The 19,099-nt window shown below is 32.2% G+C and overlaps 2 protein-coding genes across 2 annotated transcripts; both read right to left on the bottom strand.

Moving 5' to 3' along the window:
- Positions 1 to 4,202: 4,202 nt before the first annotated feature.
- Positions 4,203 to 10,492, bottom strand: LOC134276128 (beta-1,3-glucan-binding protein-like). Its single transcript, XM_062758401.1, has 12 exons — positions 10,360 to 10,492; positions 8,732 to 8,812; positions 8,411 to 8,527; positions 8,013 to 8,140; positions 7,732 to 7,806; positions 7,541 to 7,607; positions 7,208 to 7,378; positions 6,962 to 7,039; positions 6,756 to 6,870; positions 6,485 to 6,556; positions 4,796 to 4,919; positions 4,203 to 4,419 (listed from the first exon to the last, which is right to left on the bottom strand). Exons 1-12 carry the CDS (start codon positions 10,469 to 10,471, stop codon positions 4,222 to 4,224), a joined length of 1,338 nt encoding a protein of 445 aa, XP_062614385.1. The 5' UTR covers positions 10,472 to 10,492; the 3' UTR covers positions 4,203 to 4,221.
- A 3,654-nt stretch (positions 10,493 to 14,146) lies between these two features.
- Positions 14,147 to 18,565, bottom strand: LOC134276130 (beta-1,3-glucan-binding protein-like). The gene is made up of 12 exons (XM_062758402.1): positions 18,382 to 18,565; positions 17,770 to 17,850; positions 17,432 to 17,548; positions 16,992 to 17,119; positions 16,202 to 16,276; positions 15,945 to 16,011; positions 15,661 to 15,831; positions 15,492 to 15,569; positions 15,261 to 15,375; positions 14,826 to 14,894; positions 14,512 to 14,635; positions 14,147 to 14,362 (listed from the first exon to the last, which is right to left on the bottom strand). The coding sequence occupies exons 1-12, from the start codon at positions 18,491 to 18,493 to the stop codon at positions 14,165 to 14,167; spliced, it is 1,335 nt and encodes a 444-aa protein (XP_062614386.1). The 5' UTR covers positions 18,494 to 18,565; the 3' UTR covers positions 14,147 to 14,164.
- Between the last annotated feature and the right edge of the window lie 534 nt (positions 18,566 to 19,099).

The following is a 19,099-nucleotide window of genomic DNA, read 5'->3' as shown; positions in this document are numbered from 1 at the left end:
GGGGGGGGTCAATATGCTTTTTGGCGCTAGAGTATTTTGCACTGAAATCTGTGTCTTAAACAAAAATCACATCTTCGACGTTTTCTCTCATTTCTTTATCCCAATAAATCATAGTATAATATATAATATAACTCTATTTAAAAAAGGACACCTTAAAATTTCAAATTGCTTCACATAATCAATTATTTGACCTTTCTGCACTCACAAAATGTGATTTTTCTGGCATTGGAAATTTAACAAACAAGAAAATTATTTTAAAGTCTTAAACTTTTATTGAATTTAAGCAGATTGATCAGTTATATATTCAGAAAAGAAAAGCAAAATTAGGGGTCTATGATGTAATTTTTAATAGATATTACATGTACTGAAAGGGTTTAATTTTATGCTAAAAATTGGCTCTATTTTTTCCTGGACTTTTTTAATATATTTCTGTACTTGTCTCAATATAATGAAAGAATTCATAAGATATAATTAAATAAATAGTTCAGAACCAGCATAAAACATTTCACTGCAAAAAACAACTCTGTGTGCAACCAGCATGGAAAAATATGAATCCAAACTTAATTGTACTATATATATTTCAAAAGGAAAAAAAATGATCATTTTCTTCTGAAGAAAACTTTCCGCAACAAAATATATTTCCTGGTTTAATCCTATTTTAATGGAATTCAATCGCGTTTTTTTTAAAAATTGGATATGGTTTAATTTGCATTGTAAAATCCAGATTTAATGTTAGAACTTAAAAATGATGCAGAATTTTGGAAATAAAGATCGAGACCAAAATCTGCTCAAAAGCTCAGGATCGAACCTCCTTAATCAATCATTTATATAACTCTAATGATTGTGATAATTTATAATTAATACTCTGGACGTTTGGTTGATATAGTGACCTTGACGCCCTTCATTGGTCGTATTTTGGCTGATGTGTTTCATACCAATTGTTTGGTATTCTTAATACTTATTTAAGAAATGAATTTAATTTTTGAAGATTCATGAGGTTATGAACTACGACGCTTCACGCCGGCATATTTCATGAAGCGCGTTAGCGCTTCATGATAAATATGCCGGCGTGAAGCGTTGTAGTTCATATACCTCATGAATCTTCAAAAAATTAGATTCATATCTTATATTTACATTATTTTTCTGATGACTTGCCATAAATTTACGCCGTTCAACTGTCATTTTTAAAACAAAAACGTGTGCACTATATTTGTTGACTTTTTGACGTTAAGAGCGGTATTATGACGTAACAATGGAGATATTCATGCTCATTCGTGAAAAATACCTAATGTAGTTCATGAGGAAATATACTACATTTTATTTTGTAAAGAATCATTGGGGAAATTTATTGGAAATGTAAATATTTGACAATTGAATTATTTTTCTATTGTATAAATACACGACGGATCTGATTTGTCAACAACATACTTTTCCTTGAAACATATGGAGATAACGAACAGTATTCAAGATCAAAAGTCCATAAAACAACACAAAATTAGAGCAGAGCAAACACAGACCTCCAAAACGTCAGAGGTGGGATCAGGTGCCATGGAGGAGTGAGCACCCCTGCCGACCGGTCACAGCCGCCATGATATATCATATCAATTGGTAGAACTTTGATATATTCATAGCTGAAAAATAACAACCATTCCCATTTGATTTTTTGTGGTTTCTTGCCAATTGCAGCTGAGTTTTTATCCGTTCTTTTGAAAGCAGTAGCTCTTTGCAGAAACGTAGACACGGGCACAGTACAGCTACAGTAACTTGCATTTTTGTGTACATTCTGACCCTTTAACGCGGGGTGGTAATAGTATTTTTCATCTGTTTGACTGCTTTGTATGTTAATAAGGTGGCATTTTTCAGAGTCATCTTCTAAAATCTAGAATAATAAATGATTCCTCCCACAGCAAAATTTTAACGTTTCAAACCGTATTTGCAGAAGAATTTTACTTTTCATAAAAAAAAATTTACTATTTAAAAAATACACAATACTTCTTTATCCTACCCTTTAGTGTGGTTTCTTTCTGCAATGTTATCCCTTTTCGGAGCTACATTTCGGCAAAACCAAGAGGAGTACGATAAATGATGAGCAAAGAAGTCTTAAAAATTCTAAACTTTAAGAAGAAAATTTAAAATTTTCAGGTACATGGTATTAAAGAAAGCTCGTTTTACACAATTTGTTAAACCCTACTGTAGAATCGTATAGTAGAAACATCGTACCATTTATTGATAAATTCATCTTTAAAACATCCACTTTGGAAACTTAAGATAAAAATTTTAAAGCACTGTGCTTGACATTACGAGGGACGTTCAATAAATAATGTCCTTAGCTCGATGACATACAGCATAGTAGTCATATGACATAAAGCTTGACTTTCTCTCATTATTGAATCTTTAATGAATTGATAACAGTTTGTGTGACCACTTTTCATCACATTATTTCATCGTGGGAAGCTGGAAAACAAGGGCTATTCGAGACACTGCATTAAAAATGAATGGTCAAGAATCAGTAAACTAGTCAAATTAAACGCTTCATTAAAGCAGCTGTAAAACTTGTTAATATCCCAAATATATATTAACTGAAATATGTGAAATTTACAGCAACCAATGTCTGTTTTATAGACAAGTGAACATGTAGATTTCCATAAACAAAAATTTTATAATGGGCATCAAAAATGGGTACCGTCCTTGGCAACAATATCTTACAACAACCGATGTAAATTTGCGAAATTTCAACAAATTATCAATGATTATATTTTATTAACTTTAGACTTTAGATAAAAATCATTTTGGGGATAGTTCATACTGTTTTAAAGAAACATTTTATAGTAAAAAAGTTTAATACTCAAAGGTCACCCTTTATTTTGAAAAATGAGTGAAAACGACAGCATGTAGGAATATCCAAAAAATTATTTTAAAAAATCAAAAACTGTACTTATCCACGTTTGTATGAAATTCTAACAGATAATGAAACTTGAATCCATTTTGCTTTAAGCCCTCAAAATAAAATTACAATAAGATGCACTTGACAAAATTGCAAAGGCCTAAGAAGAACAAAGAATTGCAATAGCATGAAACAGTTTTATATGCTATTTTCTTAAATATTAGCGGTCTTGTTGTTCAAATTCATATTCGGGGAGGAAGTTCAATTTCTGGAGGAGTCTAGAAAACAATGTTTTTGAAAAAAAAAATGAAAGGTTTATGAGAGGAAGGAAACAGAATGAGGAATTCACTACATTAAATGTCTTCATGACGGCGTCCAAACCCACAGGCCATGAAGAGTAAAGGAGTTTGGAGGATAAACAGAAAGTTAATGTTTTGTCACACCAACAAAATTTGCCAGATCTTTCAACCTTTGACTTGTTTCATTTCCTAAATTTAGAAAAACATCTATCAGAAAGAAAAAACAAATACAGCAAATCAAAGGATCTGCCATATTCCAGTATACGAAGGGTCATACTCAAAACTGTGTTCTAAAAACAATTAGAAATTGAATGAAAATGTTACGGATATATGCATTTTAATTGAAAGAGAATATTTTACTAAAATCATTATGACAAAGTCATAGAAAAACGTTTTTTGTTTCTTTCCGAGCCCCAATGACATTATTTACTGAATGCTAATTTATATATAAAAAATTAAAGTCATCACGTTCATCTTAGAGCTTGGTTGTTAGATTACCATTAACGTCTTTTTCAAGTAAAATATCTGAATATGAAACACTTGACATTATATATGTAAAATAACGTAGGGCTATGTCATCGTACTGAAGTTCGGACAATGTAACTTTTATTACAAACATGTGACCTTAATTCGTGCGAAAAACCATTTGAGCTTTAAATAATGTATTGAGCTGTATTGCTGCATAAGTAAAGGAAGTTGACGATAGAAAAATTAAAGTCATCACGTTTATCTAAGAGCTTGGTTGTTAGATTACTCTGAACGTCTTTTTCAAGTAAAATATCTAAATATGAAATAGATTTGTCTTCCCATAGGTACTTGATTTCGCTTCATGGATTTTCACGTGTTTCATTCCTCGTTTGTAATGATTGTTGATATTATGTCCTTATTCCATTCTTCTTTTTTATCAGTATGTGTATCTGGGGGCGATGCACACTTTCACAATAGTTCAATATTTGTCTAAGTTGTCTTAGTTTCGAAATTTCTCCCAGAATAATAACTGTAGTTATATAAAACAATGCTTTATAGTATCAATAATTTCTAGTACTGAATCATTTCAACATAATCAATCAACATAGCCACGTCATCCCCGTGCCACGTGGGTAACCAGTCTCCCCTGTGTTCCCAGAAGTCCCTCTTGGGGTGTGACGAGCCATGGTGCCAGGGTTTGGGTGTGTTGTAATGAGCACCGTCGCTAAAGAATCCACCGCCCACAGCAACATTTAAAATAAGATGGAACTAAAAATAGAAGAAAATAAAAAAAAAAATACTTGTTATTCTTTTTAAGTTATACAGGTCAATTTCTTGTTCTAAGAACCAACTTTAAACCAGGAAAGTCACTTAGGTATGTTTACTGGCGGATAGGGTACTAGGTACTTAATGGTTCATTGTAACAGTAACTTGGTTGTGATGTTGAATGTATAGCTGTAAAAGCTAAAATATACATTGTATATGTATTTAACTATTATCCAATATACAATTATTTCAATTCACTTAATGCAATACTAGTAATTTTTTATCAATTTTGTTTTCTCGATAGCAATTTGCGAACTTTTTTCTTCATAGTATATCTCTCAATTGTAGGAAAAGGAAAATGCATATAAATATTACATACCGAATGATCAAATGGTGCATTATGATGACTACCCCAGATGTTATTGCCATGGAAATGAGCCCAATTCCAGAAACCTTGGCTAGGAGTGGTGATATGCATAATTTCCTCATTGTCAACATATGTTCTATGAAATAATAATATATAGCTGAAAAGGCTAAAAATGAAACAGTGCATACGAGGGTTGATCCGAAAGTGGAATTTCTTCATATTTTATTTATTTTTCAGTGGAATTGGTTGAAAATTACAAATGAAAATATAGACACTTGATGAATATTTTAAATTTAAAAACATTTCAAATATCTTGGATAGTAACTTTATGCCAGTTGCCATAGAAACGGTTGTTTGGAAATGCGGGGGAGACATGAACGCGTTTATTATCATTTTAATTCTTAATACGTGAAATAAGAATTAAACCGCCCTATGTGGTATAGAAAACGAAAATTATATCATTATTACGATTGCTTGATCTTTTATAAACCTTTGTGTGAGAGTTTTACTGATTTTACTGGATATTTAGTTTATACGTTGATGATTTATTGTTTATCTTTAAGTAGTTATCTAACGTCAAATTTTGGTCAAGTCCCACGTTTTGTGAAAATTCCGGGATCACTCCATCTTAAACGCGTATATTATTGACATAGGCTTGAGAAAACTGCATTTAGTTGCTGGTTTTCCAGTGGCAAAAGAAATTTAAGAAAAATAGAACTTCCATGGACGTTGATAAAAGGTGTAGTCTCTCTTTAGAGACTCTGTTTAAGTACGTATCCCCCTAGACAAATTAAAAGCGTTAATGGACGTTGTCGGCTGCCGTACTGTTCTTGACATTGCCACTGAAAGTGGAACATCATATGGAAAGATGGGTAGTATTTTGAAATATGAGTAAAAAATGAAGATAAATTGGTGCGAGAGGATACCCAGGCTATTCTTGAGAAAAAAAAGGAGAAAAAGGCAGCATTTTGTAGAATTACGTATTATAATTGGACATATGGGCGAGATGCTTCTATAACGTGACGTGACATATCTAACTTGACATTACGTCGAAGTCTCCCCCGGGTTTCCCAACTATCTATTTTCAGAAAGCTCGTGTGACCTCATTGGTAATTGGAAAGTGGTGAAATTTTCCAATATTGTTGCATTATGACTCTATATTATGAATATGCCTGTTGATTGATTTCATAAAATCACGATAAAATTTTAGAAAGACATTCCATGAACTTTTGGATCAACCCTCGTACATGTATGATCTGTATAACATCGTTATGGAAAACTAAAGGACAGATGATGTCCGTACTGATATAACGTTTGCATGGTGCTTATTTGGTTGTAACTTGTTCATGTAAGTAATACCTATATTATGAATATATAATTTCTTTAATATAATAAATTGGTAACTTTCCTTGATGTTCAAAATAAATTCTCTCTCTGAAAAATAATTTCAACCTTTATGAGACTTTGTCAACTTTGATCACATTATACGAAATTAAAGTGAAATTTTAAATTAAGAAAATCAAACTCTACTCGGTTAAATATACTCATTTTCTTGATAAAGCATGACTTAGGTTTTTTTTGCATACTTTTTGAAGAAAGTTTGTATCATCTGTCTTTAAGACAAGTTTTTTTTTTTTTTTGGAATGATGATGTATAAAGGGTGATTTGCATGTGTGTACTGATTTTTAACATTGCACTCACATAATATGGTGGTCAGTCCACTCCAGTGAGTAGGTGTGCCAACCGTGCCAGTCTCCTCCGTTTGGTGCATGTCTGCAAACAGTTTAATTTATTTCAAAATACCAAACATTTAATTCCAACTTATCTACCTCATTTGGGACGTCTCCATATGAGTGAAAAATTCTCGAGATGGGACGTTAAGCAACATACAAAAAACCAAACCACATTTAATTAAAAAAAAAAGTGTGTATTTGAAAGAAAAACATGAATGCATAAAAACATCATGTCTTACTTTCCTTTATGGGTTAGGTAGTAGGCATTATGTGCTGCATCAGGTCCCCAGTGTAGAGTGGATGCTACATAACTTACACCATGATTAGACCCATGTACATCTGCTCTTAGATTTCCTACAAAAAATTAATCATATTTAGTGCAACAATAAAGTTGATGTTTGCAAAATGTGGAAAATCACATGGATACATGGATATAAAACTATACCTCTGGATTCCATGATGTCAATTTCACCAGATCTTGGCCAACTTCCATAATGCTTATGACAAGACAGCAACCAAATAGCTAAATTCGATAATGATAATTATGTGAAAAAGGGAAACAAAAAAAAAATCAAATAATTATCAGGAAAATTTGCGTTAATATTTACTTCAGATTTGAAATTGAAAAAAGAGGGGAAAATACTAAGTAGCTGAATACGATTATAACTTTCAAAAGATTTTTTTCTGTTACCTGGCCATAGCCAATCTCCTTTTGGAATACGAGCACGTACATTGACACGTCCATATGTCATACAAGCATGGGAAGTTATTTTGCCGGACATAACTGGTGGAAGAATCTCATGTCCGTAAGCTGACTTAGAACAGCCCGAGTTTGCTCCATTAGTACAGGTGTGATACATTGCTGAATAAAGACAGTAAACCGTCTTAGGAAGTATTCAGTGGAAAATGGACGTTGATAAATTTTTCTAAATTTATGTTTTGACCACCTCTCATTTAAAATTTGAAGTTATCAACAGACTGCCTTTGCAATTTAAGGTTTTTAGCATAAAAAAAAACTACATACAATTTAGGTCCATACGGCCATTGTAAAGTTTACTGTTATCAAAAGATGGATGGTCTACAGTTAGTGTCTGTTAAAGAAAAATGTATGTGCTTTAAACGCTTTTTTTTAATTTTCAGTTTGTGTAAAATTGAAGAAGAAAAAAACTTATGCTGAATTGACTTTAGAGAGATTATTAATAATTAAGTTATTACTGGTTTCATGTATAAATATCCATTTGATGAGTATAAGTTATTGTGCTCTGGTGTGTAAACTTGAAACTCTCCGTTCTAGAAAAGACAAAATAAAATAATTTATTCATTTCATTTCAGAAACTGTAAATTTTATCACAATAAAATTTTTTCATTTCCTCTGTAAATTTTATAAAACAAAATCTTTAATAAATCTTTTTTTAATTAAATCTATACAGTTTTTAAGCAAATTTCCTAATATTATTTTTAATTACATTTATGTTATAGAAATTTTAACAACTTACACCCCCTCCCCAGGCAGTGACATCAATTGTGTAATGACTTTTATCAAAGGTGTTAAAATCGTCCCTGAACACTGTGTAAGATCTTCTTCCTTTTCTGGGTACCATAAGTCCCCGTGGTACGAGAGACACTGGAAAACAAATAATAAATGACTTAATCCTTAAGTCAATCAGGTAGAAGATACTGGTATCTTTGCCCTGTTTGTTTGATGGTTCAAACATTTGCATGGATCAAATTTCTTAAATTTGAGCTTCAAAAGTCAATGCAGTGTAAGGTACTGTTCAGGAAAAATAGAAACAGTTTTTAAAATTTCAAAATTTTAATTTTTAATTTTCAGAAGGGAATCCATTTCTTTTGTACTTGATTGTAAATAACTGGTTTACTGTAATCCCACACTAACCTTTGGTCCAGTCTGAGTCGATCCATTCGCTGTTGAGGAGAACTGAGGTCTTGTATTCCACTAGGTCACCTGTTTGTGCATCAGAATCAATATCCACGTACTCCCAAATATCATCATCTGTAATAAATAGAGGTAAAATATCTTAATTTCTTTTTTTAAAGACACGAGGTATGTGATTATTATGCTACATTTTCAAAATAGTATTATCTCCTTAAATGCAAGCATTAATACTTATAACTTGATGAGTCTTTTTTTTTTATTAACAACTGAAAGGAAAATAAATTGATAAAATACAACGAGAGAAAATTTCATTATTCCTACCATTTTTAGCCTCAACAACGTACTTTCTCTCTCCATTCCTCGAGCGGACTGTATAGATCACATGCGTAATTCCATCCTCATCTTCAAAGTTATGAACAATAAATATTTTAATACAGCTGGTTTTTAATCAATGAAATATAAACAGACTTAAAAATATCAAAATGATCATTTCTTGAATAAAGTTTGCTTTAAGCAAAGATTTCAAAATGTGGCGCTAAGATCATAAACACAGAGCAAATTTAAGTCAAAAATTCAAATCCATAGAAGTGTTGAGAAAATTTTGATAATGCAATAAATTTTTCATGATGTGTTTAAATTTTTATCCCGTGCAAAACTGGCAATTTTTAAGAAACGTCTGTTCTCAGTTAATGACCTTGGGACCTGGATAGTTTGGTCTGGAAAATAAATCTGACCTAATATGTCCTATAATTGATTTATCTTGATAACAAACTGCAAATCTAAAGAGAATGTGTTATCTTTACGCCTAGGTCACATTTAAGACGATGGCCGGGCGACTAAATTTTTCTGGTCTTGTCGGTTGAAAGAACATGATCGGTCGACACAGTATCGGGCGACACGGAGCAGTCACATTATTTCCTAGGGACACCGATGACTTGAATAAATAACACAAACAATCTTTTTTCTTTAGAAATCAGCAATATTTTTTCATAGATCTATATTCAGATAGGTGACACGAGTAATGTTTGCAAGGCAAAGTGGCAGAATCTTATAAAATTGTGACTCAATGTTGAAAATGTGTGCAAAATTTTGTATGGAATTGCATAAAAACGACAAATGGCGCATATCTAAGCAGCAAAGAATATTTAAGATTTCTTAATATCTTATGGAATAATTATTTATGTTATTTCCGTTCAAAAAATATATATCAATCCATGCATCAAAATTTTGTTTGTGTTATGTATCCTTAATAGGTTAAATATTCACAAGTCGGCCAATTGTCGCCTGATCATCGAGCTCTGAGCTACAGTTTGATTTTAAACGTCGGCCAAAATAATGAACACCTTTATTGTCGAACGATCGTCTTTATAAACTGACTCCCGATGGTCGGACGATGATCGAAGGTTGGTCAACGGATAACTTCAATTGGAGAATCGGCCACCGACGCACAAAAAATTATAACTTGGACCGATGGACACAAAATTGGTCGGCCGACAATAAAAGAGGTCAAAACTGGGCAAGACATTGGCCGATGAACTGCCGACTGTCACCCGAATAATCCCATTTTTGCTTCAAAAAACGTCGGCCGTTGGTGGTTTTTTGAAATGTGACTGGGGTTTAAGTCTCATTCTGTTCTAAATGACCGAATGTACAATGGTCTATATCTTAAAACTCTTTAAATATCCAACTATAAGCATGCATTTATCTATTGCAAACATTTAATATGCAAGGGACTATCATGAATTGATTGAGGTCGTTCTTTGCATGAAGAAACCAAACATGTGAGTTGCTTTACCGACAAAGTTAAATTCTCGCTATTAGATTGGAACCAAAAAAAAAAAATGAAAATCGTTTATCTCCAGAATGTAAAGAGACGGTTGCAAAGTTGTATGTAAAAGTTAATAAATGAAAGAAATGTAAAAAAAAATGTTTCAATGTGTTTAACTCACCAACAAGTCCTAACCTTAACCCAGACTCCCCTGTTATGGAGACTTCTGGGTAGAAGGACTTAGAGGTCACCACAACAGAAACTAGAAACAACAGGCAAACAGCAGACCACATGTTAGATTTCTATAACCTTCTCCAGACTGCCCTCATTTATATACTACAGAGAAAATAGGTGACCTTATCTGACCCTCTTTGTCTATCTTTTCATATTAATATGTTGTTTAACAAGAATGTGTCAGGTCCGATGTTACGAGAAATGTTCAATTATATTCTCTCTTTCTTGGATTTGTTTTTTTTATTCTTTTACTTTTTGTTAAAATTGATTAATACATGTATTTTCCATTCAAATGAAAAAGTGGTAATAACGAAGAGTTTCTGAGCTCAAAAATCCATTAATTCTTACAAAACAGGAGCGGAGCAAACACAGACCTTCAAAACATCAGAGGTGGAATCAGGTGCAATGGAGGAGTGAGCATCCCATGCCCACCGGTCACACCCGCCGTGTGCTCCTTGTCATGATCGGGAAATAACGGGAAAATTCATGGACAATCCAGTATTTAAATAATGGCCTAACAATTATACATAATGTATGGAAAACGTCAGTCAGCATTTGAGTCAATGATAAATTGTATTTGCTTACAAGGTTATTGTATCGACCAGAGAGCTTACGGTATGATGACATTATACGAGACAATTGAGATTCTTGTTTCATCAGCTTGTTTGTCAATTAATAACCTCGTTCAAGAAAATGTTCATATGCAGAGCATGCTCTTCCGTATCGAATCAAATAAGAGGTATAAACCGCGTATGCAGGTAATGAAGGTATATTGCTGCATAAGTAAGGAAAGTTGACAATTGAAAAGTTATTCATCACGTTCACATAAAAAAAATTGGTTGTTAGTTACCATTAACGTTGGTTACCATTAACGTCTTTTTCAAGTAAAATATCCAAATATGAAACAGATGTGTCAGACTCAGTGGTATCTTTTATCTCAAGCTCAACGGTATATACCGTATCGACATAAGAATGGAAATAACCATTGTTAATTGACGATACGTCGTCAATATATTTAACAGTCGAGTTGAGGGCCACAGCAAGTGTTTTATGCAGAAAGCAAGCAATAAAGAAATGAAGAATGGTGCGTATGTACTGGATAAACTAAGTATTTGTTCCAATTTAAATTTCAAACTTTGCGGTGACTCGATAAGGTCTACATAAGTTATTCAAGAAAATTCTTTATGCTGCCAATGCTTAAAGAAAATACCGGTAATGTATTAACTGCAATCAGATACATGTACCGGTATAGTCCAAAAATGCTTGATAAGAAAGTTATCCTAAATATTAAATTTGTATAGTACCATCGAAGTCAAGTAGCGAATTCTAATTATAAAAATGACCCGAAATAAGCGATTTAGAAGGACTTGCATGAAAGATGAATTGATTAATTTCAGTGGATTGTACATGTACATCTTAAAATACACACGTGCTTCATAGAAACTGTTTCCTGCATCAATTTTAACTTGGAACGTTTAAAATGATTTTCTTAATTGTTACAATATTATAAATTTGTAATATAAATGTATCCATATATAGCATACATTACAGTGAAAATTGAATATTACTATTAATTAAGTTTTATTCATAAAACAAGAAAAATTGTACGTTTTTATGGATTTCAACATTATAATGGATGAATACCGATAAAATTGGTAACAGTCTTTCAAAAAAGTTTTATTCATAAAACTAAATAAGAATACCATGTATGCATATATTTTTAAATTATGTAATGCCTAAAGCCGATGGTCGGGCGAAAATTTTTGTGGTCTTCTTTAACTGGATTTTTATGGATTTAAACATTATAGAGCTTTTTTCATAGATCTATATTCAGATAGGTGATGGATTGAAAATGTAATGTGGAATTGCATAAAAATGACAAATGGTGCATAAAAATAATACTTTAGATTTCTTTATATCATAGAAATTAATGTCTTTCAAAAAATTTATATCAATCCATCAAAATTTTGTTTGTGTTATTTCAAAATCACCTCGGCCAATCGTCTCCAAATAAGTAATACATATCCAACTTTATAAACTACCGCCGATTGTGAATTCAATTGAAGGATCGGCCACATATAAAAAATTTTTATGGACACAAAATTGGTCGGCCGACAAAAAAAGAGGTCAAAATCGGCGAAGACAACGGCCGATTTGACTGTCAATAAAACCCGTCGGCCGTTGGTCTTTTTTGGAAATGTGACTGGGGTTTTAGACGGAATAAATAGATCATTCACTCCGATAAAAATCAGTATTCATTATTAAGAAATTAAACTTGATTGAATAGGGTGCTATAAAGGAAGAAATCTGTAATAGTGCTATAGAAAAGTATGTAAAATCAGACGACTTTTATTTTACATGGGGTCTGTTAACATTTTAAAGTAATATAGACCTATTGTTGATTTAATTTTTTTGTCTATGCAATGACCTAAACGTTGTTATATGTGTACAGTACGTAAAATTCAAAATTATCCAGTGAGTTTTTGGAATAGATTAATCAAAGTTACTCCAATTGTTGAAGGTCGACAAGATATGTACAGGCAGCTAAGGCTGTTTGCAAATTATCCTATTTCAATATTGAAGGGACTTTTTAATAAATTACTGAGATATTCGAGTAATTGCAACTTTATTAAATGCATTATCTCTTTATCTTTTTGAAAAGTAAAAACTACATGTATATCTATATTACCACCCGCGCCTTTCTATACATGTAACACTTAACTCTAATAGTTAAGTCAAGTTTTGAATAATTATTATTATTTCTTATAAAACAGTAATCGAGTTCAAAAGTTTACTAAAACAATGCAGATACAGAAAGAGCATTCACAGATCTCTTTAATTTTCAGGTAGGATCACGTATCATGGAGGAGTAAGCAACCCTGTCGACCATGTCCTGCTGACAAGGCAATCAACCATAGAGTTTACAAAATTTTGACTTTTAAAGAGACTGTTGAAATTCTTGTTACATCAACTTGTTTGTCAACTGCTTATCTCGATTTATAAATTGATCCGAGGTAGAGTATGCTCCTCTGTAGCAAATAAACAGCAAGACATAAATTCCATATACAGGCAGGTGAAAATATTAGATTGAATAAGGGAAGTCATTGATAGATATAACAATATAAAAGTTGAAGTCATCGCTTAAAAGTTTTGTTTATATGTTGCCGTTAACGTCTTTTTCCAGTAAAATATCCACATTTATATGAATCACATTTACATGTATCAGCCTCTTTGGTACCTTTACTAAGAATTCAAAAGGATAATTCAAATCATCAAAGGAAAGAAAATAAATATTGTTAATTGATAACACCTCCTCAATAGATCTAAATTTTGACCTGAAGGCCACAGAAAGAGACTTCTCATGTTCATGTAGGAGTTATTTGAATAAATTTTGCTTTATATAAAGTTTATATGAAAACAAAATACCGGTAGGCGTGCTAATAATGGGGCACAATTGGTAACAACTGCAATGGCAATTCTTACAGATTGTTGTAAAACTTGACCTCCAAAAAAATTTATTGAATATTTTCATTCAAAATTCAAGCATTTTTAAAATTTCAACTTCGATGTACTTGTGTGTACAATCAAAATGCTTTTTAAGTTTAAACAAAATAATTTTGCAAATGATCAGTGACAATTTTCGAATTTCTTTTGTTTTTTTATTTCTTTAAAAAAGCACATGTAATTTATGACAGAATTCTGGAAAAATAAAAGTAAAAGTATTGTATTCAAGTCAAAACAAATTATAATCTCTAATACTGAATCATTTCAATATAATCAATCAACATAGCCACGTCATCTCCATGCCACGTGGGTAACCAGTCTCCCCTGTGTTCCCAGAAGTCCCTCATCGGGTGTGGGGACCCTCCATGCCAGGGTTTGGGTGTGTTATACTGGGCACCGTCACCAAAATAACCTCCTCCTACGGCCACATTGAGGAGAAGATGGAACTAAAAACAATATTCAAAATATCCTCTTAATTCCTTTTAAAAGAAATCTTAAATTTTTATTTATAGCTTGTTTTCCTTTCAATAATTATCAAATCTGAAGGTTTTGATATTCATAATGAATACAGAGATTTGGTAAGTGATATACATACAGGTTGATCAAAAGGTGCATTATGTGAATTTCCCCAGATGTTGTGACCAGAGAAATGTGCCCAGTTCCAGAATCCCTGAGATGGTGTGTTTACACGAAGGATTTCCTGGTTATCGACATATGTGCTACAAAGTTTAGAGGATTTAACTGGTTTTCTTTATTAAATCTTAGATTTCAATTGTTTCTACCAGCAGCAGTTTTCGTAAAATCTATATTTGAAATTTAAACAATGTACATGTGTATATTATAAAGAATCAAATGTTATTTTCTGTTATTTTTTCATTGCATTAATAAAGGGGAATTTGCAATACCTACATGATGTGTCTGTCTGTCCACTCAAGAGAATAGGTATGCCAGCCGTGCCAGTCTCCACCATTAGAGTGTCTGAAAGTTCAGGTAATTCTCAATTTATATTTTGATGTTTCTGTGGAACCTTAATTACCTTGCTGAGAAGTGTTAAATGAAACTGTTGAGCTAATCTGTACTCGGAAATATTTTGTGCTTCTTTTATTTTTTGGAAAAGATAATGTTTCATGATGCAGTAAAAATGATATGATGTTGTGAAAATATTGTCTATCAGAAAAAAGCATTCGGGTGCTGTCACGTCATCATTCAGCGTTAGTTCATTAGTCTCTATCATGTTTGCTGTTAATTACCAAGTGTTCCTTATTTTAATACTGGTAATTTTGGTAATACAAATGAACTTGTCTTTTTCTTATTTGTTGATAACTACTTGTAAATGTTCCTTACTTTCCCTTGTGTGTGAGATAATACGCATTGTGTTGATAGTCTGGGCCCCAGTGTAAAGTTGAGGCGATGTAGCTAACACCGTGGTTAGATCCACCCTCCATCACTCTAAGATTTCCTTTATATAAATACTTTTCAAAGTTAAATTTTCTGTCAAATTTACTCTAATACAGTTTTCTTCCAATGAAACACAAATATGTTAAAAAGATACTAACTATCTTTAGAACAGGTTACCTTTAGATTCCATCATGTCAATTTCACCAGATCTTGGCCACCCTCCGTAATGATTATCGCGGGGCAACATCCAGATAGCTGTTCAAAAAAACATTCATTCAAATCAAAATAAATCTGCCATATATAGAGAAAATTTTCAAAAGAATGTTTTAGGACTAATGAATGAAACCTGGCCAAATCCAATCTCCTCTTGGAATTCTGGCGCGTACATTGACACGGCCATATCTGATTGAAGCATGTGACGTCACTTTTCCTGACATTATTGGCGGGAGAATTTCCTGTCCAAAGGAAGTTCTGTCACAGCCCCAGTTGGCTCCATTTGTACAGGCTCCCCACAAATCTAACCACAAACATGCATTTCTTCGAATTATGCAAAACTTCTAAGATTTCTTAAAAACAAAATTAATGAGATTTGAAAGAACTCTTTCGAAGCGAGACTGCAGGACAGCTTACCTCTACAGACCATTCTTCCGTTGTAAAGTTTGGCATTATCAAAAGATGGATGGTCAACAGTAAGGGTCTACAAGTAATTTAACATTTTGTAATTTTTTTTCAACATGTTTGATATTGTGGATATTTAATATCATCAATATTATGCCATATCTAAAGACTTTCTTCCTTTTTTTTTTAATTTTTTTTTTTATTTTTTTTTTTTTTACAATTTTAATATCTACAAGCAAATACTCTGCCGGTGGCTACTCTTGTTTTACCGGTTTCAGGTATAGGTATCCATTGGCGGTGTGCAAGTTGTTATGCTCTGGTGTGTAAACCTGGAACTCGCCATTCTGAAGTGAACACATTTAAATATTTACATTTGCAAATATCTTTCTTAGAGGAACCTATTGAAAAGAAAATACGTTCAATTCTATGTGAATTTCATTTGGGGGTCAGAGGTCATACCGCGACCGGATCACAGAGTGATGTGATATTTTGACCAAACAACTTCTAGGTTATTGCGCGTCACTACATAGCAATTCGTTGGCCCGTTCGTGTAATAAATACAATTTAACTCGAAATGTATTCGTTTCAAATGTAAAAATATTAAGTAATAAACAACAATGTTAAAAAGTTCACTGGGAAATGAACTTTTAGTTGGTACGTGATCAAATCTACTGAGAAGCCCTTCGGGCTTCACAGGATTTGATCACGTGACCAACTAAAAGTTCATTTCCAAGAGAACTTTTAAACATAATTGTTGTTTATTTCTTAAATGTCTGTTATCTTTATTTAAGAAAATAGTACGATATATTTGTAATGAAAATGTTAAAAAACGCATTTTATTTTACAAAAATATGACGAATTATTATAGTAACAAAAAAAAAAAAATTGATGAAAAGTTTATTTCATTAAAGAAAATCTTATCTAACCGGGCATAATATTAAAGAAATCCAAACACGACAAAATAAATGAACAATTATAAATCAGATGGAAATGCGTGAATAAAATTAAATAATGTTCATGAACTTTAGATTAACTATCACATCACGTGAGATCTCTTACCCCGCCTCCCCATGAGCTGACTTCTATGGTGTACGAGCCTTTGTTGAAGGAATTGAAGTCGTCCCTGAATACGGTGTGGGACCTCTTGCTCTTTCTGGGCATCATTAAATCTCTTGGTACGAGAATTACTAAATGAAACAAAAGGGAAAAAATAGAAGTCTTAGAATTGTGTAGAAATCGATATTTAATTTAAGGCTTATAAGGCATTCATGTATGCCGCCCAATATTTTTTTTCTGTTGAAAAATAAATGAAAAAGGTTCATCGCCTTTTCACAGCGCAGACAAATGTGATGTTCTAAGGTTAATATTTTCATGTAAACTGTTATTAAAGTGATTTATAAAAACTTGTGATATGATCGCACCATTAAGCATGAAAAAAACCGCATTGTTTTACTCTCAAGTTTCATTTTTTTAATAAGAAGAGTAAAGAAAACTTCTACCTTTGTTCCAAGTGGAGTCGTTCCATTCATTGTGATATAATACAGAAGTTTTGTATTCTACGAGGTCCCCAGTTTGAGCGTTTGCATCAAGATCCACGTATTCCCAAATATCATCATCTATTCAAGATTGTTAAAATATCCCACATTCATATATGAAAATTAATTCTGAATATATCTGTAGAAAGTTAAAAATACATACTATATACTAGTGTCTTCTTACATTGTGATTTCTTTCAGATGAATATTTATTTTGCAAAACAAAATTGCAATACATAATAAGGACCGTTGTATAATTGAATTATGTCCGGTCGTGAATGCATAAAAGATTAAAATCTTACCATTTTTGGATTCGACTCTAAATGTCTTCTCTCCATTCTCAGTGCGGACTGCATATATTACATGAGAAATGCCTTTTTCATCTGTGAAAAGAACACTGTAAGTTTGTAAATCAGTATACATGTAGAAATATACACAAATTAAAGAAGAGTAGCACATTTTTTATTTTTTATCGAAAAAAATTGAAATGATGGAATTCGTTAAAATATAGATTTATGTTAATAAAGATAGCTTTCAAGAATAATATTTGTCGGGGAAGAAAGAAGGGAATATTTTGTCAGTTTTTATAATAATGAAATAAAATGTGTGCAACTTTTTGGTTTGTGTTGTATATCCTTATAATTTATTAAAATGTATTTTTCTTTTCTTTCTTCTTTTTGCTATATATGTTATGCACAGCGGTAAGTAAAATGGAAATCCCCCCCCCCTCTCCCATTTTCTTTGGATATAAAATTTACATCTTATAATTAGTGTCTTGCGTGAATTGTTTTCCAAAACAATTCACGCTAGATATAATTATATATAGTGTTCATCATAATCATGATAATACATACATGAAGAAACTTAATTATTTCCCCTCCAAAAAAAAAAAACAAAAAAAAAAAACAGCGCACCTGCTAGTCCCAGCCTCAGTCCTGACTGTCCGGTGATGGAGACTTCCGGATAAAATTGTTTAGAGGCGACCACTAAGGTAACCAGAAGCAGAGTACATCCGATCACCCTCATTGCTGACCACCGTTCCACTTACTTTCGACCCTTATCACTTTTATATAAGGAATTCATGACCTGTTTTCCAGTGCCCTTAGTTGCAAAATTTCCTGATAAGAACATTGCTGAATATTTTTATATTAATTTATTCCCCCTTTTTTTATAGCAGATATCGCCTCTTGGTCCCCCTCTTTCCAGCCCCTATAAAATACTAAAAAGAAGAGTTATGCCGTTTTTTAACTGCCTATACTAACACTCTGGTGCCATGGAGTTCATTTTTTCTTTATTTTTTCGTTCGTCCTATAAGTTTCTTGTATTTTCCTTTTAAAGTAACTGTTTAAAATAGCGAAAAGGCAAACTTATGACGTATGATGTATATTTCTTTGCCAGCGTTTGCACCCCCCTCCCTCGGTGAGGCAAACTTTTAAATACAAACTCATTAATGTTAATCACCTCCGTAGTGTTGGTTTTAAATATTTATTGTTATTTTTTTTACTTTTTAAGCTTATTTATATATATATATTTTTAAAATGTATTGTATGTACACTATTTGACAAATAGGTGCTAAATTGTTGAGATCCACCACTGTACGTTTTGTAGGGTAAATTACACAAAGATTTGTCG

Source organism: Saccostrea cucullata, unplaced genomic scaffold (assembly GCF_032062105.1).
Source record: "Saccostrea cucullata isolate Sc308-1 unplaced genomic scaffold, CSIRO_AGI_Scuc_v1 ctg672, whole genome shotgun sequence".
Taxonomy (NCBI): domain Eukaryota; kingdom Metazoa; phylum Mollusca; class Bivalvia; order Ostreida; family Ostreidae; genus Saccostrea; species Saccostrea cuccullata.
Note: the sequence above shows the minus strand (reverse complement) of the source record. Positions and strands in the feature narration are given on the sequence as shown.